At 31.6% G+C, this 25818-nt stretch overlaps 1 protein-coding gene across 1 annotated transcript; it reads left to right on the forward strand.

Annotated features, from left to right (window-relative positions):
- Positions 1-1259: 1259 nt before the first annotated feature.
- LOC108324998 (uncharacterized) lies at positions 1260-4279 on the forward strand. Its single transcript, XM_017557972.2, has 2 exons — positions 1260-1522; positions 3598-4279. The coding sequence occupies exons 1-2, from the start codon at positions 1355-1357 to the stop codon at positions 4120-4122; spliced, it is 693 nt and encodes a 230-aa protein (XP_017413461.1). The 5' UTR covers positions 1260-1354; the 3' UTR covers positions 4123-4279.
- The last annotated feature ends 21539 nt before the right edge of the window (positions 4280-25818 follow it).

Consider the following 25818-nt stretch of genomic DNA (forward strand, 5'->3'; position numbering starts at 1 on the left):
TTTACTTGGATAGACACTCCTAACTAAAAAAAGTGTTCCACACTGATTCTATCTCACAGAGGTTACTCTATTTATACATAGAAAACTTTACCCCTAACAATCCTTATCGATCAAAGATCTTGAACCCTTAAATGCCACATACAAGCTTAAAACACCCCAAATACAACAAATTTTGTAAAAGACTAAAAAGAATAATAAGAAATGAACTTAATTTGTTCAAGATCATGATGAGATAGGATTGTAGACCTTTTTATTCTAGGTCTACGGGTGGTCTCTAATAATAAAATAAATGGAAGGCGAATCCAAAAAAGCTAGAAAAAAAATAAAGGAAGTTCTATAAAAAAATTATATAATAAAATTCAATTAACGTCAAATTTATAAAGTATAAATTGACTTTATCTCTAGTCGATGTGGGACTTTCAACCGTTACTTTTAAACTATTTCTTAACTTATTAAAACATACCAAAAGAAAAACTTTCAAACATTTAATTTTAGAATTTTAAATTAAAAGTAATTTCATAATTTTTTATATGGTTAACTATTAATGTTAAATATTCCCATATATAATTTTTCATTAAAAGTCATAATATAAAAATGCAATGCCAAAGGAGGTGATGCTAAAATATGTTAAACAACAAAATCTGCAATTGTTCATATCAAAGGATTGGATAGTAAATAGCATGAACCTTTATCAAAGGAACAAAAAGCAATTTACTTAAAAAAAACAGAAAAAAAAGGTGGTAACAATATTAAAACCGTGGTTCAATTAACCAATATAAGTTAATCTGGGTGTACAATTTTAATCTGTATTCCTGATCCAACAACAACCAGAAAAGCAATCACTTTAATTAACCAACATAAGTTGGCGTTGGTGTGCGTAATTATTTATTTTCATAAACAAATGGCAATAACTTAACCTCCATTAGTAGCGCTACCACTAAGTAACCACGGCCATTACAAAAAGTGTACTTCCCAGCATCTTTTGCCATTTCATTCTTCCACTCCCCACATTTTAATATATCTTTTATTATATTATTTTCCACACTCAAATTATTATTCTGAAAAAAAAAACATTCTTAAATTAGCAATAAAACATATTTCTTGTGCAATTTCACCTACCTTGGATATCTTATGTAATATATAGGAAATATATAATTAAAAGAAAAAAAATGTGTTTACGTGTCTGACAAAAAATTGCACCCCACTCACGTGATTTTCTCTTATAAATGAAACTTCTCAGTCGAAAACTGAGCAAAGTTGGGTTATAGAAAGAATCTGCAAAGGGTGATTGAAAAGAGAAACAGCAGAGAAGGGGAAGTTGAAATTGTTGAGAGATCGTAGAGAAGAGATTAAGATGGAATGGAAGAAATACTATTTGGATGTGGCGTTGGTACCATTGGGTTTTCTCATAACCATTGGTTATCATGTTTGGTTGTGGAATAAGGTTCGTACGCAGCCTTCTTCCACCATAATCGGAATCAATACTCATGGAAGACGCTCATGGGTCCCTGCCATGTTGAAGGTATTCTCTTCATCCTTCTTTCTTTTCTCATTTTCTCACTTTCATGTTCAAGGTAAGCTTTAAACTGCTTTCTGCTTCGTCAAGAGTTTCTTTCTTTCTGATATTGAAACCATGAATGATCGATCTGATTGGCTATGCATGAGTCCAGTGAACCAGACAAGTTTTATTTATCATAAACCTCTGTTACACCTTTCAGACACAAATTTTGATATCACTGTTGCCTGTCAAAGCCACACTCTTCGATAGTTAAGATACTAATTTAATAAAGATATGTGAAAAAAAAGGTATTTTTTTCAAGTTCAAGGTAATGTGTTCTTCGAATATCTTGCTATGAAATTGACCGTTCCAGTGATTATAAAATAATTATCCCTTTTCTTTACGTTATCTTCGGTTAATCTATCTAAGTTTGCGAATAAGGGCACACACACATCTTTCATCTTTTATTCGATCTTACTCAACTTGCTTATTTGAATTATTTGTGTGTATATATATTTTAATGCAGAGAAAATTTTATTTCAAACTATAAACACCAAATTTGAAGACATATATACTTCTCTTGAATTAATAAAAACAAAATTAAGACAAAAATCTTACCAGGATCAGAATCATAATACAAATATTAATTTTTTCTCATGCCTAAACATGATGTCATTATAAATAAACACACAGAGAACTATATATGTATAAGTTGTCATGATATAATTGTACTTGAATTTTCAATATTTTCTCTTTGGGCATTTTAAATCATTATAAAACGACGAAGTGTTGAGAATTTTTGTTTGAATGCTTCTGGGAATATTTATTTCTTTTGGTTTGTGTTTAAATAAAGAAAATTATTTAACGTGTAAACTGTGTTGGAGTCGCTCAGATTTTCGTAAAAGAAAAGATTTTAGTTTTTATGTTGTGAAAGTAATGATGTATTTTTTATAAATAGTAAATTACGTCCCTGGCTGTAGTTCCAAAGTTCGTCAGACAAAATATAAGAAAAAATACTTAAACAAGAAATAACTGGTATTACGTATAAGAATTAAATATGATTTTATTGGAAAATTGAAATGCCCTATACCTTCCATCCTCATGTGGTTCATTTCTTGCGAATACTTTTTTATTTTTAATCCAAAAGTTGAAATGTTATGATACGAGTTAGGCCCAGTGCCAAGCAAGCTTCCACTTGAGAAGCTGCGAGGTTGGGGGAATAGATTTTATGAATATTATTATTCTTATCTTTGAATAGATTTTAAAATTTGACACGTATGGAGTAGATATATAAGTAGAAAATAAAACTTATTTTTGAATGTTTTTGATTAAAAATAGTGTTTTTAAAATAATTAATAAATAATGAAGCAAGACCAGGTTCAAAGATATTGCTTTAGTAAATGGATTCCAGGGCCCTATCTTTGGCGTGGTGTTTATCAGTTTAGAATCTTGAAATGACAAACATACAAATATGAATATTCTTGAGAATCTGCATACTACTGGCTGCCCTAAGATTTGGATTTTTTTATGACAATGTCTGGGTTGCCTTTTGCAAAATATGGTCCATCACTTTCTCATAAAAGTGCCTTAGTAACTTCATATAAATAAAAAATATATAAAGTAGGTTAACGACAACGCATTTTGTTTTTGTGGTCTCTTCTTCATTACAAAGTGGATCACCCTTTTTCCAGAGTTAGTTCTTCATCAATTAATTGATTCCCAGGAATATAATAAGTTTCTGCTTTAATTACATCATACACTAAATAATTAAACCATGTGTTCGGCACAAGCATTATCATACTTCTAATCAACTTAATTTTAAGTTTTCAAATTTACCATTTAGATTGAAAGATCTTTTCTTTTTAATCTTGAAAGAATATTTTTTAAAAGGGTAAAATCAAAATTACCCGAAAGCATAAAGGCATCTATATTTGGTTCTCTTCACATCAAACATGATTCAAACAAGCTCACACGCACCTACACGACCTAAACCTGAAACTAGAAGGGTATATATAGAGAGAGAGAGGTTGTGGTGAATGTAAATTAATTTATAAATTTATAAATGGTTTTATATATCTGAGACGTTTTTAGTATGTCAGGATATTGAAAAGAAGAACATTTTAGCAGTTCAAACTCTTCGTAATATGATTATGGGATCGACTCTTATGGCGACAACATCGATTCTTCTCTCTGCCGGTTTGGCAGCCGTGATAAGCAGCACTTACAGTGTGAAGAAGCCTCTGAATGACGCTGTGTATGGAGCCCACAGTGAGTTTATGGTGGCACTGAAGTACGTGACACTGCTGACCATATTCTTATTCTCATTTTTCTGTCACACCCTGTCGATTAGGTTTTTCAATCAATTGAGCATCCTGATTTGCACACCACAAGATGTCATGTCCATGGTCACACCTCAATATTTGACTGAGCTTTTGGAGAAGGGAACTATTTTGAGCACTGTTGGCAACAGGCTCTTCTACTCGGCTCTTCCTCTTCTTCTTTGGATCTTTGGGCCTGTGCTCGTTTTCTTGTCTTCTGTTGCAATGATACCTGTGCTTTACAACCTAGACATTGTTTGTGGAACTGTCAAGACCAAGAATGACAAAGGGGACGACTATGTTTGAAAGTAAATACATTATGTAATAATATGTTTATATAGCTCGTTAATTAACTAGGTTGAATCATTTACAACTTTAACGTTGTAAAGGTCTTGTGTTTTACTCGCACAGCCACATGCTGAAGCGTTTTTCTCTCAATAATTCAACTACTTTTTCTCATGTATATCTTTCATTCTGATTATCATTGTTACATGGAACCTTTTATCCTAAACCACTCAAGAAAAAGACTTCAACACTACTCCTTTAATAATCTTTTATCGCCATATTTTTACACTTAAACTTGTCACACCTTTTTCTTTCGATTGCAGAAAAATCAGTGGAAATTTGTTGTACAAGATGGTTTTTTTATTTAAATAATAATAATGCTGTGAAAGCTGGCCACAGTGCTGTTTTGTTCTTTTGTGGGAGTGGTTTAGAAATAGATAAGGGCTAATTTATGTGAACCACTAGTTTAATCACCTAGTCTTTGTTTAAGAAAATGAATGTTCCCCTCTAAGCTTTATTGTTGTTACACCTTCATTACTTTTCATAAACAAATTAAACTTTATTAATGTGCGTGTAGCTCTATTTCCACCTACTATTTATATATAGGATTTTGGAAACAGATAATTTTTCTTATAATTTCTTTTATGATGGTTATATAAGATAAGAAAAAAAAAAGTAAAGTTTTGACTTAATTAAACTGGATTCCGTCTAAAATTTCCATGAATCTCTCTTAACTTACGTAGTTACTTTTACTTTCCTACATATAAAGTGATCAATAAGAAAAAGCAGATTGTTTAAGCAAGTAATAGTTAAAAGGAACAAAAGCAAATCCAATAGCAATTTTAAGTTGATGATTACTAGTATATATGACGATATTATAAGTATTGATGAATTTTGTAAAGTGAAATCACTGAGAAAGAAAATGATACGTGTACATATTGATTTCTTATAAATTGATGATTATTAGTATATACTAGTGAAAACGAGAATAGTTAATGTTCACTTTTTTTTTTCATCATAACAAATAATAATAAAATGATAAATATAAAAGCAAATATAAATATATTTTGATAATTTTATTATAAATAGTTTTTATTTATTTTGTATGTAATATTTCATAATAAATAATTATTTTAGTTTAAAAATTATTAAATTTTGTATAAAAGTTAAATTTAAAAAAAAAAATAAAAACGGTCATTTAAAGAATATAATTGATAAATAATTACTTAATAAAGGGTAAATTTAGAAAAATAAATATTTATACGAGAACAAAAAAGAGAGAGAGAGAGAGAAATGATCAAGGACCGATGTTATAAAGTCTATTTGATTAATTTTGTAAAGTTAAATCATTGAAAAAGAGAATAATACACAGAAAAACTACAACTACGTGTTAGTTTCTTTCCATATTAAATGAGTTTAGTTTCTATCTGTTATCGGTTTCCATATATTTATAATTGATTTAAGTTTGAATTGAAAGTTATATATTGATTATGGATAGAAAAGAAAAAATATATAAAAAAAAATATTTACAAACATGTTAGTTTTTAAGATTTTGGATTAGAAAAGCTATCATGATTTTTTTATATTCAAAACTTTGGAATTTTTAGTTTATCTCCATTAAAAAAATATTCCAATATTAAAATTAGTGTCAATAATTGATCAAGGACCTCGATATTTATATTTAAAAAATGTAGAAAAAAAAAATCTTATGAGAATTTATATTAAACTTTAATTTTAGAAATCAATTATGTGAAGGAATTATTAACATTTACTAGTATGTTACAAAGGAAATTACATATAATTCATTGACTAAATTATTTATAATTTTTTAAATATTTATGTCACCTAACATTTATAAAAAAGTTAACTACAAAGTAAATTATTATTTAATTATTAGAAAAATATTTTATTTAGACGAAGACTAATATGTTACGATTAGTTTTATGTGAAAGAAAAGTTAAAGAATTATTATAAGTTTTATCTTTTTAGGTAGAAAGATTCCGACATATATTTAATTATAATAAAGAGTTAGTATTTAGTCGTTTTAAAAAAATATTTGTGTTAATATTTTTTAAAACAAAATTTGTTTACTTTTGTTGAAATGCAGAATTTCTGAGTTATTATTTGATATATCTTAAAATGGATCAAATGTAAGAGTTTAGTGTTTTTTTTTTCTTTTCATTGGTTTATATGTTTAAGCTTTTATAATATTTATAGAAAGAGTAACGTTATAAATATATAAAAGTAACCATATATATATACATTTTGAATTTTTTTTTATATAAAACTAATGAAAACAATAATATTGAAAGAAAAGAAATTAAATATATTAGTTTTAACTTTTTGAGTGCATAACATTAATATCAAAATAATAGTTTAAAAAATTCACCTATAAAGCTGAGAATGTGTGATAGGGAAGATTGTTGGTAAAACTGTACTTGCAAGGATATTTCGGTAGTGAAATAAAAAATTGCAAAACTGTGGTCCCAATCAAACCAAAAAAAACTACAGATTAATCACATTTTTATAATGGGTGGGAATACCGTAATTAAGCAATAGAACAAAAATGTAAAATGATAAAAAAAAATGTACTAGTGGTGTATTTTTTTTGGTATTTTTTAAAAATAATTATAATTTGTGGTGGTTTTTAAAAATAGTTATAATTTGTGGTATTTTTTAAATAATTATAATTTGTTTACATATATTTCTAACATTTTAATGTAAAATTATTTAAATTAGAGTTTTTTTTAAAAAAAAAATTCAAAACTTTTCTTTTCTTTTCATTTTTTTTTTCTTTCGGTGCTGGTGGATACTTAAGTATTTGTGAATGTTTATTTTTATAGTTGAATAAGTGGTGATAGGTGTTTTATGGTGGAATCTGTTTTTCTTCTATTGTATTAAAGTTTTTGTGGTAGGTACAAATGCTTATTTAATTGTATTATTGAAATTGAAACTTAATTGTTTTTGGAAATCAATCATGATAAATGTCTTCATTGATTTCATGTTTTTAATTTCGGGGTGCTGTTGTTGTTCTTGGTGTTTCATTGTTTTTCATATTCATTTTTTATATCAATTTGTTGTATCTGTTTTGTTTTATTTGTGTGTTTTTACTATTTATTGTAAAAGTCATAAGAAAAGTCATAAAAAAATATTCCAATATTAAAATTAGTGTCAATAATTGATCAAGGACCTCGATATTTATATTTAAAAAATGTAGAAAAAAAAATCTTATGAGAATTTATATCAAACTTTAATTTTAAAAATCAATTATGTGAAGGAATTATTAACATTTACTAGTATGTTACAAAGGCAATTACATATAATTCATTGACTAAATTATTTATAATTTTTTAAATATTTATGTCACCTAACATTTATAAAAAATTTAACTACAAAGTAAATTATTATTTAATTATTAGAAAAAGATTTTATTTAGACGAAGACTAAATATGTTACGATTAGTTTTATGTGAAAGAAAAGTTAAAGAATTATTATTTAGCTATCTTTTAGGTGACAAACAATATTCCAAAGCGAGTTAAATTTTTATTCACACCTCTTGCCTTCTTAGCCCAACCCTTTCCCTTTTTGAGTTTGTCTTCTTCGGCCCAATAACCAAAAAGCCCAAATTCATGTATTTGTCATACTTGTCACTTAAACATTATTAGCATTCTATTAAAAAACAATGTATTGAGTTTTAATTTTACAGGGTTCTATTACTATATTTATTAAATGTGATGAAATCATCACCCTCCTATACTTAAATTTGTTTTGAGAAAGGGTAAAATTTACTATATTTCAGTTAAAAAAATAAAAATATTGACACCCACCAAAGTCCCAATATCTTATTGTAAGTGACAAAGAAAACAGATAAAAAATAACCAATAAAGTCCAATAAGTGTATGCTAGAGTTTTTCATAAAACAAAGAAGATGAACACACAATATTAAATTTGAGGACCACGAATACATTTTAATTAGCAAAAAGGAAAAAAAAAATAGTAGTTTTAACATGTGGGTGGGACTCGAATACATTTTTGCTCTATATGACCTATGCAACCTGCAAAATGTTCGTCATATTGCCTAAGAAACAAACATATTCTTAGACCAAACAAAAATCACCGAAAGTAGGTCATGTGAAGTATGACTACTGCCAGCATTTGAAAGTGTTCTCGTGAAGATTCAAACTATAAATAATAAGGGCCAAGCAAATGTGGTGCAGTGAGGGGAATGAATGATGATTGGAAAGTAGTATCATTGTGATAAACCGATGATAACTATAGTATATATGGTCCAGTTTTGTGGTGATAATGCATGCAACCTCAGACTTTTTGAAGCACTATGAAAAAAGTGAAAGAAATTGGGCCATAAAGTAGATATGCATCAAGAAACAAGCAGACAGAACTTACCTCCCCATCATGGTTGCCCTCAACAAAAGGGATCACAGAACCAGCCTAATGGGTCCCCCATATATATATATACTTTCATTCATCAGAAAACCCTTTGGCTCATATGTTAGATTCCTTCATGTTTCCCTTTCTTCTGCTGTCTTTCTGTCATAAATACTCAAATTTCCATGTATCCCAGTAAAATATATATCCCATGTAAAAAAATTGTACCTTTTGCCTCATTTCAACTTGCATAATTTGAGAGTTGTAAACAGATGGAGACATTTTAGGTCCCCAGTTGCTGGGCCTGTAGTGGAGAAACTTACAAACTGAATTAATGATTCTTTGCTGAGGCATCCAGCAGTGGTTATGACAAGTTAACGACTAAAGGTTTTATCAAAGTACTGAAAGATTAACTTATTAGGCGAGGCATGTATCATAAAGGTCCCGCTAGAGCTTAAACCAATAATTACGCCTTCAAATGGTTTAAATCTGTCTAGCAGACACTGAAACAGCACAGACAAGAGGGGAAACATGTGGTCTATAATCTTTTTGTTTATTTAATTATATCTTGTCTTTTTCTTTTCGAGAAATTTGCCTACAGGACATGAAAACTTTGTGGACTATTGTGTAGGTCAAATGATGGCTTTCTCCTAACCTCCTAACAACAATGTTTAAGAACTTTACGAGGTCAATGTTTTGTTTGGAGATCAAATTCTAAATTCTAAGCATATATATGGACATCAGTCAAACACATTGTTGGACATCTTTGATCTTTTGAAATTAAGAGAAAATTCATTCATGACACATTGATAAACTGGCTATAGGGAGCATATTCAAGACACCTCCATGTGGAGTTTGATTAGACTTTAAAGAAGAACTTTGCTGTCATTTAATTTGCTGAGATGCGTTACAGAATATTTTGTTTTTAGTAAAGGAAGTTTACTTGGATGTGCTGGCTCTGACAAGTACACGTTGTCTCGGTTCTTTCAGAATATTTGTATTATATATAACTCATTACAGTTTCCACACATTCATATCCTTCAAAGCTTTACATTCACATAAGCTCATTTTTACCTACACGGTGCTTTTTTACATAATCGCACCATAGACATTTTTTCTGACTTTTTCTTGCATGGATACTTCGTATTCTGTAATTGGCATGTTGCAAATTTCTCAATCATGAAACAAATCTCTAACCGTTATCCCAATGAGGATATATGTCTCTCAATTATTCACGAATACTAGAAAAAGGTTGAATGTCAGGCACAAACAAATAACATTAAAATAATGTTCTCTAAAAAGGTTATCCAAAGTGTAATTCATCTGTTGCAAAACAAGTCTTTTTGGTCTAAAGCAGTACTAAAAAAGAAAAAAAAAAGAAGAAGCTCAAGCAATGATCTGAAAATGAAATCAAAAGGAAACGTCTTGTCGTAAACTTTAACCATGATATAAGATTAATTCACGTAATACAGAAAGCTTTATTATAGAACATAACACTGTCGTCGCATATTATGTCCAACATTATGTGATCCTTGGCCACCAGAAAATTGAATGCGCTACACTGTTAACCCTCTCACCCCTTTATTTTAGGGATTCCAACTTGTCATGGGTCAGTATCAAGTCGTATGCTCTATTACTTTTTCCCATATAGGCACCTAGCAAGGAACAAGATTCATGACAGAAATGGAGATAGTATAAATCATCATCTTTACCCACACAAAGGCCAATGAAAGATTCCTATCTTTCTATCTTACATAACACGTAGGATATGGATGACACAACAAGACCAAAAGTGGGCCCAAAATTTCTTGACTTGGTCCCCTATCTACTATACCCAATGAAGCAAGTTTTTTTGGATGAATTTGGCAAAATGGAAATCCAGCGGTTTTGCTTTTGCAGTATGGCTCTTGGTTTACAGATAAGGTTACCACTTGCTACTTTTAGAACTCAGGTGTATAAATGGTATTACAGAATCTTATAAATACATATAGAACCCTAGTGAGTGAGCTGCATGATTTGGAAGCAGAAAATAAGAGGCACATCCTCCTAAGAGGGACTTGCATGAAGGAGCAGAGAGTGTAGTGCAGCCAAGGATGACTTGCCGGCATTAGCCAAGTTTGTCAGCCTCTTCGCTCATGTTCTTGCCGGCAAGTTGGCCTTGGCTATATTGTACTTTCTTCTTCTCATGTAAGTGTCACAATTAGGCTCAGTCATTGATGCAGGAAGCCAGCTAACATTTTCCCTCGGCATGCATAAGATAAGTGCAATTCTGCCGATAATTATTCTCTCTTAGATAGCCAAACTGATGATTGTTTATATGCTAGTTTAACAGTGGTAATTGTCCCTTTCTTTTGTTGTCATTTTCTTTGACAAAGAAGCATGAAGCAAAGTTAAGTAAACAGATACATTTTGGTGAGAGCTGAGATTTAAAGTCTGAGCTAATAACTGCAGATGGAGAAGGATTGATCAGCATAATATTCATTAACTGTGAATTTCCATTGTGACGTATGTACAAACAATTTGCATGCATGAACATATGTTGAACTTTTTGTACATGACGAGTTATATGGTATCCAAACAGGGGCAAGCTTTTATCACTAATCAGTCACCTAAGGCTTTTGTGAGTGTTAAATGATGATTTTAAGGTGAAGTTACCAAAGCAAAATATAAGTGATCTTATCTTCATATATTGTAAATGCGTGAAAAAGATATCCTAAGTCCCTTAATGGGGTACTTTGTAGAAATGTGTATATAAGATCTCACTAAGATAATGTAAATAAAGTAAGGGTATATTTTATGGGGTCCACACATACCTCAAAGAAAAGGTATATGAGAGAAAATATGTGTTTGATATAATGGCTGAATATCAGTGAGAGGCCAAACAAAAGAAAATGACTGAAAATGATGGCTAAATTGGTGTCTTGTTTGATATGTAGTTTGAAAACACTAAAAGGAAGTATTAGATATCTCATTTAATAAAGCATATATAGGTAAATGGAAATTGATTTTTGAAGATTAAGTTATGGTTAAATTTAAATTTTAAGATGGAAAGTATATGGTGTCATGTGCTATCACCAGATCATCTATAAGTATTTAGTTTTATATTTAAGATGTCTCCTACGAGAAGATGATTTCATGACTTCACGTTATATAAAATTATAAATAGAGTATATAAATTACGCAAATATTATCTTAAAAAAATAAAAAAAAAAAACTTTGATTTAGATTTTTATGTAGGAATTAATTTCTCTCTAATGGAATCTTAATTTTTTTCCTCGAAAAAGTAATATGTATTTTTCACAATATTGGAGTAACCTACTTAAATTGAATAAAATTATTATTAATTTCAGTCATTTGTAAGAAATTTTATTTACTTGTATAATTAAATGACATGTCTAATATTTCCTTTTGATTCTTATAAGTGTTAGATATGTTTGAAAGGAATTTTATTTTTTAAGTGATTAAGGAATCTAAAGTTGGAAAACATATTTTTTATGTTTCGTTTAACATTTAAAATAATATTATTGAGTTAAAATATAAATTTTACGGGAAAAATATAACAATATTTTTACATGAATAATTGATATTATCGACGGTTATAATTCGTCTGTAATGTATAAAATCCGTCGGTAATTATCATTTATCGACAGCTTACCGACGATAAAAATATCGTCAATAAAAATGTTGTCAGTAAAAATATAATGGACAAAAACCTCCGATAAACCTGTCAGTAACTGGCATACACATTACCGACGGTAAAAAGTCTTCGATAAATCCGTCAATAAGTCACATACACATTATCGACGATCAAAAGCCTCCAATAAATCCATATTAAATAACATACACATTACCAACGGATTTATCAAAATGTTTTGTCAATCGATAAAAAATAAAGATTCGTCAATAAATTTTTATTGACGAATATATATCCATCGGTAAATTAAAATTTATTGACAAATATATATTTGTTGGTAAATTAAAATTTACTGACAAATATATATCTGTCGATAATAAGTAAGATCTTTTGTAAAATAAGTTTATGGCTTTATAGTAAAATAAAACTTTACACTTTTTTTTATAAAACTTATATATTATTTTTAATGAACCGTACAAAATTAAGTTCGTTAATAAGAATCATAATTCTCAAATATAAAAAATTATTTCGACATTAAATACTATCTAAGAAGTTAATTTTAAAGGACTTAAATTTTATCTTCATTCTTCATTTCCTATATATTAATATAACAAAGTAAATTATTTGTTAGAATATATTAAAAGATAATACAAGTAATTATTTGAGAAAATATTTTCTTTTTTGTATTTTTATTTTGGTCAGCTTTAGTGAGTGAATACACGTTTTGATCATAAGTTGCCAACCAACCTATCTAAATGGGGTGACTTATTTTCCCCAACTCAGTCAAAAGATAAAAGAAATGATTTACTAATAACAAAAAATTAATATTTTAAACTATTCAAATTATAAATATTTATAATCACACGTTGAAAAAAAATTTACAACATAATTTATTGTTTATATTAACATTTTTTATAAAAAAAAAGAACTGTTAACCTATTAATTCTGTTATGCAAATTCCAAATCAAAGTTAGCTGTGTTACTCGTCAAATTATATTTTACAATAATAAAAAAACAGAAAATTAACAAAAAGTTTGCTTTTGAAAAATAAAATGCATTATTTTTTGTTTAAATATTTGAAAACAGAAAAAAAAAATTAATTAACGAGTAAACATAGAATAAAACCCAGAAGAATAGGAATGGATTTAAAAAAAATTGTGGGGTGCGTGAAAAAATTGATAGGATGTAGGAAGCAATTGCCTTAATTAAAATAGCAATGTAAACCAATGAAATGGGCCTTAAAGACAACAAGCCCATTTCAAAAAGGGAAATTGGGGCAAGCCCAAATAGAAGAGTTGGAGAGGGTTTGCAATTGTTGGTGAATCTGCTTATTCTTCAACCATAACAATTTACACACGTTTTATCTTGTAGCAGATGGTTCTTATACTTTTTGTCTTTTGGGAATATAGCAGTGTTGATTTTATTAGAGATTCTATGTTTTTAAAATTTTAAATTCAATATTAATAATTTACATATAATATTAGAAAGTACAAGTATTATAAGGTACAAATAGTTATGGGCCTAGTTAAAGAATATTTCAAAAGAAGTTAATTTATAATTTCTAATGGAATTGCTTTAAGTATTTTGTTGGAGCAAGTGACCTAGTGATTCAAGTTGATTAAAGAATATTGCTTGTACATTAAAAAATGTAAAAAAAATATGTATTTTTTCCGCATATAAAGAAGAAGAATAGTTGAAATAAATTAAGAAAAACATATCAACATCAAAATGAGGTATACGTTGACCATATTAAAATGAAAAAGAAAATCATAAATAGATCAATATCACAAGCAAGTCAAAATGAAATAAATTATAAAACAAATAAGAAGGTATATACAGATTAGAAGATCAATAAAAAAATATAAATAAAAAATTAAAAAAGGTAGGGGGGCTTCGTCAGTGTCTTCTGTGTCTCCATCTTGTCCCTTCTCACACCTCTCTCACTGTCTGTATACGCCATTGACGTTGGTAGCTAAAAGAAAGAACAAAAAAAAAGTGCAAGTGTCAGTGAAGGGAAAAAAAATAAATTGGATAAACTTATCAAGTTAATTAAAAAAAAAAGTCGTAAGGGATACAATTGAGATATGAAACCCTCCTGAATTACGCATCTAACTTTATGCTTGTATTAAATAGAAATCCAGATTTTAAATGTAATTGATATTATTTTTAAATTAAAATTTATTATGTATTGTCAAATTTTTAACCAATAGATTTATTTATTTTGTTATTTTGGTTATGAAACTAGTTGTTATAAACCTGGTAGTTATAAATATTATAACTATTATTATAATATTTTTAAGTATTATGGAAAACTCAATTAATAAATATTATTATTAATCATTATTAAATCTAAATATAAAATAAGTAACCACTTAAATTTTGTCTCGTGACGTGAGTTTAGAAAATAATGTTGTAATAACAGCCGGATCTCATTTCGAAATGTAAATTCCTTTGATTGCCAGACTCTAACTGAACAACTTAAACTATTTTATTTTCGCAAACGAGAACACAAGGCACACACACAACCTAGTACAGTTACGAAAGACAATCAGAACCTTAAATAGAACTTATTAAACCATTATCCGACACTGGTGAAAGGTTCCCAGAATTTGAGGAGACGTAAGAAGCGCAGTCATAAACAGAGCAAAAGGTTTGCACGGTGGTGAGAACAAAGAAAGAAAGAGCCGCAATAACTGTGAGGATCTTCCAAGAAGAATACACATAATCTGTGACCATCTTCTGTAGCCAATGGCTTTCTTCATACTTCATTTTGACTTTCTTAATCACTTCTTCCAGATCAGGAGTTTCGGTAGGCTTAATGGACGTGCTCATCACATTGAAAAGATCTGTCACCACTTTATCACTCAGCTCAGTCACAATGATTTCGTTCTTCACCAACAGCTTCACATCCTCAGGAATGTCTATGATAGCTCTCATAATCTCAATGTACCTAGTGAAGATTAAGTAGGTGGATCTAGTCAATGACTCGTAGGCCACCAGGTTTCTCATTATCACCTCCGAGTTCTCATTCAATTCGATAACAGGCAAAAACAATTCCTTCTTTCCCGCATCGAATTTAATGTCTTTGATGCTTTTCGCGGGTTTGAAGTGAAACCCAGCACCATCCAGTTCAGTCACGGATTGGATCGTAACAGCGGGGCGTGTATCCTTTTCCTCAAAAAAGTGCCGCCGAATTGTATCACCCGCTTTCTTAGCTGAGTCGATCACCGTTAAAACTTTTCCTTGTTCATAGTCTTTTACGTCTTCAGTCATAGGGAGAAAGAAAGCTAACACTTTCAGAAACACCCTACATACCTTTTTAAGAATATGATATAGAAAACGTAACACACTAAAAACTATTTGCCAGATGAAATAAAGCAAATACCACAAAATTACGCCTATGACCACGAAAAACATAAAAAAGTAAAAGCATATGGAACCCAATATGGAACAGCATCCCTTTGCCTCTGTCTTACTGCCACTCTTGTCTGGGCTCTCGGCGTTGTCCGTAATACCCGTGGGCTTATCCGAGGACTCGGCACGCTTGTCAGTCGTCAGTACCCCAGATTCGGGGGGCTCATCAATCTTCACTTCCAGAGTCTCGGGGGGCTTGTCAGTCGTCTCTGCATCTGTCTTAGGGTCGGGGTCAACCTTAGTTTTTTGTTTAGTCTTACGTTTGTTTGTAGACTGGGGGTCGGGCATGGGTGCTACCAAATGGTACATGAGATCCAACAAATGAGCATGATCTTCTGGGTTTTTGGAGAGTTTTTCGACGTGGACGAGTGGACAGTGGTGTTCACAGAAAGCTAACATTTTTGCACCGAAATCGTGTGATTGAATTCCGTGTTGGGTGTTGGCTAGGTTGATTTGATGAAGAACACGGGTGGGAATTTGGTTCTCGAGCATGAAAACGTCCCTGCTGACAGCGTCGATGGTCAACTCTACACCAAAAGCGTTGACGAGGGGCATGCCGTGTTTTCCCGTCAAGAAGTAAGTGTGCTGCTGAGGTTGGGCATCAAGACTCCTGTTGAGCAAAGCCAGCAAGAATAAGCCATCGATGGTGATACCCTTGAGGAGCATGTCTTTCTCGTGGGCATAGGACTTTAAGGTATCTTGGTGGTAGAAAGGTTCAACATCGGAGAGGTGGATTTCGAAGGCGTGGTTCATGATCCTTCTTGCTGCAGCTAACTTGAGCTCGTCTGTCATGGTGAGCTCAAAGCGGGTATGGTGGTAGGGTCCAAGCCCCACAAAGTGAGGGCTGAAAGCTTCTGGGTGGCCGCTTATCAAGGATTTCGGGACACGGCACACACACACTTCATCTTCTTTCTTCTTCTCCACATTATTTTCTGCTTTCTCCGAGACGCTCATGGTTTAGGTTTTACAAATCTCTGAATATTTCTTTCTTCGGCGTAACATATTTATATAGAGATGGAAAGGGTTTTAAGAATTTGGTATCATAATTATCACCCCATCATTTTTTTACTATTATACTATCATCACCCCATCTATCCAACAATTTTTAAAATCCAATACCAAGAGATTTCAACAACTTTTGATAGATTTCCCTGTCTTATACTTTTTTTTAACATTTTATTTAATTTTTTATTTCAATAGGAAACCTTGAATTTATTTTTTTTAACGATTATAATGTGTATTTTCTTAAAAGAAAATAATTTAAAATGTATTTTTTATTATTTTGAAAACTTTTTTCAATTTCTATAAAGAAAATATGTTAGAGATGTGTCCTTTCTCTATTACAAAATAAGAAATTTTAATTATATTTAGAATTTTTGTTAGAGATCCAGATCTAAATTTGGTCTTAGGATAATCATTCTAAAGATCCAGTGGGTGGAAGTCTTACTTTTAATGTTATTTACTGAATGAAGGGAAAGTCTTTGATTTTTTTATCATAATTATTTACTGCCTCGTTCACGTTGTATGACTTAAAAAACTCCGAGGTTAGGGGTCGTGGTCTTCTTTTAAAATGAAAAACTTGTCGATAACGTTGAACGGAAAATATGTGTTCCATTATTAATATTTTAAATTTCAATAAGTTTACCTAATCCTAAAGAATGAGTTCGGATATAGACGGGTTTTCTTCAAGACATATGTGAACTTTCATAATTTCAGATCAAGTTGTTGATTAACAAATGTTTTTTTTTTCTCTAGTTAATTAAATAGACATATAAGCTTTTTGTGCGCGACTAGTTTAATGATATTATTTTAATAGTAGATTCTTGTTTCAGTATGATTGTTTGGGACCGAGATACAAACCTTATTGATGATGTTTTATTACTCCTGTACGTCTGGGACCGTCCTTCTTCCAATGATATTAGTTGTTCACCTTCCAGTAACTCGTTCACACTCCTTCCACCCGTATAATGTGTCATCTTCAATGGAGGTGGGGATATCTGCGAAGATACTCCGATGCTAAAATCAGATATGAGTAGTGAAACTTTAGTTTTCTAATAAGTGATTTTCTCACAATGTGATCTCTACAGTCTTAGAGCAAAACGTACATTTTTTCCTTAGGTTCTCCTGTATTTAACCTAAAAAGTAAAATAAACTGATTACCTTAAAATACGGTTAATTGGTAAATCCGATTACTTGCTTGTAATCCATGTTAGTCTTGAGATTCGGTTAATTGGTCCCGTAATATGCGTTATTACGGTTAGATATTTTTGACTATTTCTTCTTTAGCTAGACTATATGGACTATTGGTCCAATTATTTAAGTGCTGGACTAATTGGATCAACCTCGTTTAGTGTAATTAAGTGTCCGCTGATCCTAGCTTGATTTGGTTGACTGAGTGTCATAATATCGCTTGACTTTTGACGAGCGCTTTGACCTGCTTATGGAGATTTGACGAGCGCTTTCAACTATGCGATAGTTGACGAGCATTTGGTATAGTTGATAGATGACGAGTCGTCTCTATAGTGGATAGAACGATCGATCGATCGGTTGTGGTTTACAACTGTTCGGTTTAGATATCATACTATACACTTACTAACTACCTTATCCTCCACAAAGAAAATATTAATTATTTAGTGTTTCACACATTTTCATGATTAATTTTATAATATACAACGCAATGCAGTATAAGTCAACAAATTTTAATATGTAATATACTAATAGAACAATACAACTATTATTAATCAGTGTTATACAAATATTGATTAAAGATTTAAAATAATTTTTAAGATTTAAGAAAACATTGATCCATAACTAGCATTTGCCTAGTGGTCATAGCGTTCAAGACAAAATTCAGATTTATTTACACAAAGCATCTGTCTTCCTACAAACTCCACTTTACAATTATTAATAAACTCCTTCGTCATTTATATGACGTCATACCCTAACAATAGTTTAAAGTCCTTGTATTCATTCTTTGACTTAGTTTGCATTCACTTTATAATTATTACGAATTTGTCTTAATATAAATAAACTAATATTTCTCACCAACTTTTCAGGATTTTAAATTTTAGCATGATGGTGGCAACATGGATAAAAATATTGTTAGAATAGTATGTCAATATAGAAACCGTAGAATTTTCATTAAAAAAAATTGTAATTTAGCAATCGAAATTTGTGATCGAAAAAAGTTGATCGTAAATTGTAATTGAAATAATGATCAAATGGTAATAATTGCAAATTAATAATCGAAATAGCAACCGAATTAACGCATATAGTAACATTTCTTTGTATCATAATTAAAATAGTGATCAGATATGTTTTTATGGTTAAATGTAACTTGCTAATCACCAAATTAGTGATCAGAATAATGTAATATCCCAAATACAGGGTAAAACCATATAATAGGATGATCATATATAATAATATTACAGCTCAGTTCTTACACTAAAGTAGAGCCAAATGTAAGTTTATGGCCGAACGGCCTTACAGGAAGAGTTACAAACTTAAACTGTACAGGAGTACAAGTCTGACCGAACGGTTTATAAAATAACAAACACCGAACGGTCGTTCAAAACAAAAGGGGAGGTGATCGAATGACCACCTTAAAACAACTAAACTATTTACCGAACGTCCTACTATTCGGTCTTAACTTCAACCTCCACCAGATTTTCTTCCTCCAGCGCCTCTTCCAACTGTACGTCTCCTTCTGCTCACATCCACACGGATGATCATTACAATGACAAAGACGGACGTACAAAACAAGACAAGACAGGAAACACAGGGTAAACTTATGTAATTTAATTCATGCATAATCATACATTCGAAACAATCAAACACTCAAGGTAGATTTCATCATACGTTTCATACAAAACCTATTACTAGACTGACTGTCCGGACTGTATGAAATTTGTGTAGCTACAGGCGTTCATGCACCCGGGTGATGTAGTAACTGGAATACTCTCATCAGCTGCCACCCGAGGTTAGTCCTATCTGTCCAAAGTACCCTTAAGGACTAGAACCTCCTGCCATTCCCACACATGACCTACCCTCCTCTACGTGAGGACGAGTACTCACGGAACATCAGGATGAACCGCCAGCTTAGCATGCCCACAGTCATACTTTACCAATTCCAATATTCATCCATGAGTCATTCCTCCCCGGAACGCTCGTTCAAAATCCAAACATTTCAATCCATATCACATTCTCTTCATATTTCATTCATAATCATTCTCAATTTCATCTTTCATTGTCCATCATTTCAATTTCATCTTTCATTATCAATCATTTCAATTTCATCTTTGTTCAAATATTATTAATGACACCAAAAACCGAATGTTCAATCCTACTCAGAACGAGAATGAACACTTGGAACAAGACAGAGAGGTCTCCAGTTCCAGAATAGATTAAGACCGAGAGGATTACTAACGATTTGAGAAAGAAACCGAGTTCAATCATATAAAACATGAATGACCAGAACGAACGATCGTTACTTAAAAGGTGAGCCAATTAGATGAACTGACTCTTACGAGTTCTAACCGAACACCGAAAAGACCATATCAAGTACTAAGGCTCTAGGCCGGAATCAATAACTATGGACACTTCAAAGAAAAATACTTAAAAGAATTCACATGAAGAAACCGAACGCTTATGAGTACTTAGCTTATTTGAGTTTAGCATCAATAAAACCGAATGTCAGTCAATGACCAAACACGGAAAAAGGAAAACTCTATTGAAGTTGGACGAACGGTATTTTCATCAAGATATATTATAAAAGGAATGAGAACGATCGCTTGATGTAAGACCGAGCACCATTCAGAACGATCGCTTGGTGTAAGACCAAGCACCATTCAGACGATCGCTTGGTGTAAGACCAAGCACCATTCAGAACGATCGCTTGGTGTAAGACCAAACACTACTCAGAACGATCGCTTGGTGTAAAACCAAGCACCATTCAGACGATCGCTTGGTGTAAGACTAAGCACTACTCAGAATGATCGCTTGGTGTAAGACCAAGCATCATTCAGACGATCGCTTGGTGTAAGACCAAACACTACTCAGAATGATCGTTCATGCACAGTATTTCGAAACGAAGACGATCGTCCTCAACTAAAATTCTTCCCAAATGAAAGAATCCAAGTCTAACCAAATTCACTATGAAATACCAAACGGTCGATGACCATTCGGTGACGAAGTACTTTTTCATATAGAAATTTCATACCATAATCATTTATCTCAATTAAATTTCTCAACAAATATCTTCATACTTTCATATATTAATATCATAGTCCATTTTCATACTTCATACAATCCAAGCATATCAACCATCATGCATCATGTTCATTCAGTCAACTAACGAACGTTCATACAGCACAGTAAACATACAAATTAAATTAAATAAGCTTCCCTTACCTTATAAAGTGAATGATCGTTCCTAGAGTCAGAATGAAGGGTCGCCTGACTACAAATTCCTTCTACCCTCACGCTGAATAACTCTTCAAACCAAAATCAAACAACATACCAAAATGGTTCAGAATGAGACTATGAACTCATGCAACCGGAACTTGGTTTGCATGTACCAGAGAACGAACAGCTAAGGACAAGAAGAACTTACCAGTTCGGAAGCCAAAACCAATCGGTTCAAACTCAAGCTCTTGATGCCGTAAATGCTTCTACGGTGTCTGAATGATGATCGGAGAAGAGAAAGGGTGAGATTTCGTAGGGAGAAGGGAGAGCTTTTAGAGAGAAGGAGGAGAAATAAGAATTTCAGAGTTTTGGGGAAGAAGATGCATGCAGAGAGTGTGGCGTAAACTTTCCAAAAACTCAGTTTTGCTTAAAACGAACGTCCGCTCATCTGCCGACACCTGCCTTTCATTTTTTGATTTTCGGATCTCTTCGCTTGACACCTAGCGTCCGTCATCTGAGTGTCGAGCCCCCTTCTTGACACGTGAACTCCACTAAAACGAGTCCTGAGTGCGTTTTAAATGGGTTCCGACAAATAATATTATATTAACTACCAAAAATAATAATATTGTATTAATTACCGAAAATTCATTGGTCGCTAAAAATACTTTAAGATTTCGTTGTACACATTAGTTCTCGTTTCCTAAATTTGATGGAAAGATTCACAAACCAATAAATTTGACAACCTTAGGTTCGTTTCATCCAATTTCACATCAATGCTTGAAACTCCATGCATGAGTTGGCAAAAGGAATAAAATATCAAGAGAGAAAATGAAAGGAATTAAAAAATTAGGATAAAAAGAAAGATTTAAGAATTAAATCTTATAAAAATGTGTAATTTGTAATTATTTAATTTTATTGAAAGGAATGTTTAATTTTACTTTTTAACATTCAGCAATAGTAATATATCAGTGCTTTAATTTGTAATTGAATTTCATGTATTTTAGTTGATAAGTATTTAATTTTCTTATTTGGGTTGATGAATGTGCAGCTCATGGAATTGAAGATCCAATTTTAGAATTCCACCGTCCTCTGAATTTGAAAAGAAAGAAATCCTTCTTCTAAATGGCAATAGCAATGGAAAATTGTCATTGATTATTGTTTTATTTATAAAGGTTTAATTTATTTTTAAAAACAACTTATCATCTTGGTTTTCAGAGGGTAAACAAAACCAGTGAGGTCTGAATCTTCCTAACAGGAGAGCTTAAGAATCTTATGTCAGATTTTTCTAATCTTCCTAAAAGGAGAGTTGATATAGACCATGATGATTGATCAGAGAACCAAAAAATCATTAGTTGTATGTTTAATTGTATAATGACTTTAAAGTTTGCATGTTTATTCAAAATTATTTTCATTTTGGTTTTATGTCATGTATATTATAACTTTTGTATTATTGTTTTCTACATTATATAGTGGAGTTGATTTTATTTAACATGGTTAAATTTTTATAATTTATAAGTGTTTCAGATATAGGGTTGAAGTCCCTTACTCAAAGCATTTCAAGCTGTCTTGAAGATCGGACTGGCGCTGCTCAAAGCACTCTAGGTTGACTTGAAGACCGGATATTCGTTACTCAAAGTACTTTCGGTTGATATAAAGACTGGACGTTCGCTGTTCAAAACACTCCAGATTGTCTTGAAAACCGGACGGACTCCCTAATTGTCCTCCTTCCTTCAAGTTAGGTACCTGTCAAAGGTACTTCGACGCTAAGTTAGTAATGTAATCGAGCGGTTGACACAGCAAGTAATGCATATATTTTGCATCGTGATCTTAAAGTCATACCTAGGACCTTTATTTATACTAGTTGGTGATGAACCTTTACCTTTCGCTGGCTTAATGACAGCTCAATCACACATTAACCTGCATTTGGATTTTAATGAGCTATCATCATTTATAATCTAACCATGCGGTTGACCTAGGTGGTCGTCCTAGTAGTTGGTCGGTCTGAATGGTCGGCCTGGATAATCGGCCTAGGTAGTCGATCGGTTTAGATGTTCGATCTGATGGTGTCCAAAAAAATCGTACCGTAAAATAAGTTATAAAGTTATTTATAAACCTATCAAAATATTATTTACAAGTAGGTCAAATTCTTGTTCATAAAGTTAGTTACTGATATTTCGCTTGTTAGAATATTTTAATATTGTATTTAGTGATCAAAAGATATTGGTAGTCAAAGGTTTCTATCTTTTGCCACTAATTTAACTGTAAAAAAACTATTTTAAATTAAAAATCTTACTCATTATTGACTGAAAACTATAAGTTGTTACCTAAATTATCCACCGATTTTTTAAATTAATAAAATTTTGTATGAATTTTTTTAAAAAAATTAATAAAATTTTGTCTCATTAGCCAAGAATTAGCAACTTAATATTTTTAAAAGTCAATCTTGGTTACATTACCGGGCAATTATTTTTAATATCTAGTAAAGTTTTGTTCAATTAGTACCACGATTTTTCAGCACAATTTGGTTATTAATTTGTTCTCAATACTTGGACGTGACCAAATTAAAAATCGAATTTTCGATAATTATTTAGCAATCGAATTAAAAATCGATCGTAAACTATTTTACGACTAAGATTTGTGTTATTACATTTTTTTTTCATTTGGGTGTTAAAAGTCTTAACTATCGATTGAGGCTCTTAACAATAAAAAGTGTGTTGTCAAAATGTTTTATTTTTTGAAGTGTTTATTTTATTCAATTTTTGGATTAAAATGTTTTTTATTATTCAAAACATTATATAATCTTAGTTTAAAGAATAATTTTAAAGAATTCAGTTGTAATTATTTAATTTTTTTTATAATGTGAATATATAATGATCTTACTCACGTTATCTTAAAATGAAAATATCCATATCAATAAAATGAAATAACAATTTATACAAGTTTTTTATTACATTAACTAACATCACTGCTTATTGATAGACATAATAAGTCTAACATAAGCTAGAAATTAAACTTAAGATTAATGCTTAAAATATATTGTTGTGATTTTTAAGGAATCTGCTTTTAAAAATTAATTGACAATAATAAGGAAATGATAAACATCATAAAAAAAATTCGTATGCTATATTTATTGTAAAAAAAAAACAGAAAACATGAAATTGTTACAATATAAATAATGAAATGACTAAATATATCACAATTCCAATAGTAATCCCAAATAACCTGAAAAAAAGGGAAAATGTCTTATTTAACCCTAACCATAATAACAAAAAAAGGAAATTATATATACCTTACTTGTAAAAGGTCAAATAAACTAAGAATGACGATGTCTACCAAGGTAAGGAACCACAGCAAAACAATGGATCCACACCATAAGTAGAGAAATGGAAGGCACAACGAAGGAAACTGAAGACATACTCAAACACGGTACTCAAGTACATAAACAACCAAGTACAATTACGAAATACAATGATAGCCTTAAATATAACTTATTAAACCATTATCCGAAACTGCTGGAAGTTTACCCAAATTTGAGGAGAAATAAGAAGCGCAGTCATAAACAGAGCAAAAGGTTTGCACGGTGTTCAGAACAAAGAAAGAAAAAGCCGCAATAGCTGTGAGGATTTTCCAAGAAGAAGACACATATTTCACCAGCTTGTGTAGCCACTGGCTATCTTCAAACCTCCTTTTGACTTTCTTCATCACTTCTTCCAGTTCAGGAGTTTCGGTAGGCCTAATGGATGTACTCATCCCATTGAAAAGGTCTGCCACCACTTTATCATTCAGCTTAGTCACAATGATTTCGTTCTTCACCAACAGATTCACATCCTCAGGAGTGTCTATAATAGCTCTCATAATCTCAATGTACCTAGTGAAGATTAAGTAGGTGGATCTAGTCAATGACTCGTAGGCCACCAGGTTTCTCATTATCACCTCTGAGTTCTCATCTAATTTTATAACAGGCAAAAACAATTCCTTCTTTCTAGCCTCGAATCTAATGTCTTTGATGCTGTTCGCGGGTTTGAAGTGAAACCCAGCACCATCCAGTTCAGTCACGGATTGGATTGTAACAGCGGGGCGTTCATCCTCGTCCCCAAATAAGTACCGCCGAATTCTATCAACCCATTTCTTAGGTAAGATGTTGCCCAACGTTGAAACTTTTCCTTCTTCAGGTTGTTTTGATTTTGGTGCCTTCATGTGACCAATTACTCGTGCCATGTCCTCACTCACGGGGAGAAAGGAAGAGAAAAGCATCACAAATACTATTACCACTGTTTTAACAATACCAGCTAGAATACGATATGGAATAAGTAACACACCAATAACTATTCGCCATATCAAAAGAAGCAAATACCACAAAATTAAGCCTATGATCATAAAAAAGGTTAGTATCGTAAAGCATATGGAACGGAATATGAAACAGCATCCCTTTCTCTCTGTCTTACTGCTTCTCATGTCGGGCTTCTCAGCTTTCACTACCACTGACTCGGGTGGCTTGTCAGTCATCACTGCCACAGGTTCAGGCTTCTCAGTCGTCGCTGTATCTGGCTTAGGGTGGGGGCCAACCTCAGGGTCAACATCATGGTCAACCTCAGGGTTAGGTATTGCAGTCTGGGGGGCCATAGGTGCTACCAAATGGTACATGAGATCCAACAAATGAGAATGCTCTTCTGCGTTTTTGGAGAGACTTTCAGGCTTGGCGAGTGGACAGTACTTTTTACAGAAACGTAACATTTTTGCACCCAAATCGTGTGATTGAATTCCGTGTGGGGTGGTGACTTGGTCGATTTGATGAAGAACACGGGTGGGAATTTGGTTCTCGAGCATGAAAACGTCCCTGGTGATAGCGTCGATGGTCAACTCTACACCAAAAGCGTTGA

Source organism: Vigna angularis, chromosome 3 (assembly GCF_016808095.1).
Source record: "Vigna angularis cultivar LongXiaoDou No.4 chromosome 3, ASM1680809v1, whole genome shotgun sequence".
Taxonomy (NCBI): Eukaryota; Viridiplantae; Streptophyta; class Magnoliopsida; order Fabales; family Fabaceae; genus Vigna; species Vigna angularis.

What these genes read in the sequence shown, in the direction of transcription:
- LOC108324998 (XM_017557972.2), top strand. Translation starts at nt 1,355, where the DNA reads ATGGAATGGAAGAAATACTATTTGGATGTGGCGTTGGTACCATTGGGT. An exon ending in GGGTCCCTGCCATGTTGAAG is followed by an intron (nt 1,523 to 3,597) that starts GTATTCTCTTCA and finishes TTAGTATGTCAG; the next exon opens with GATATTGAAAAGAAGAACAT.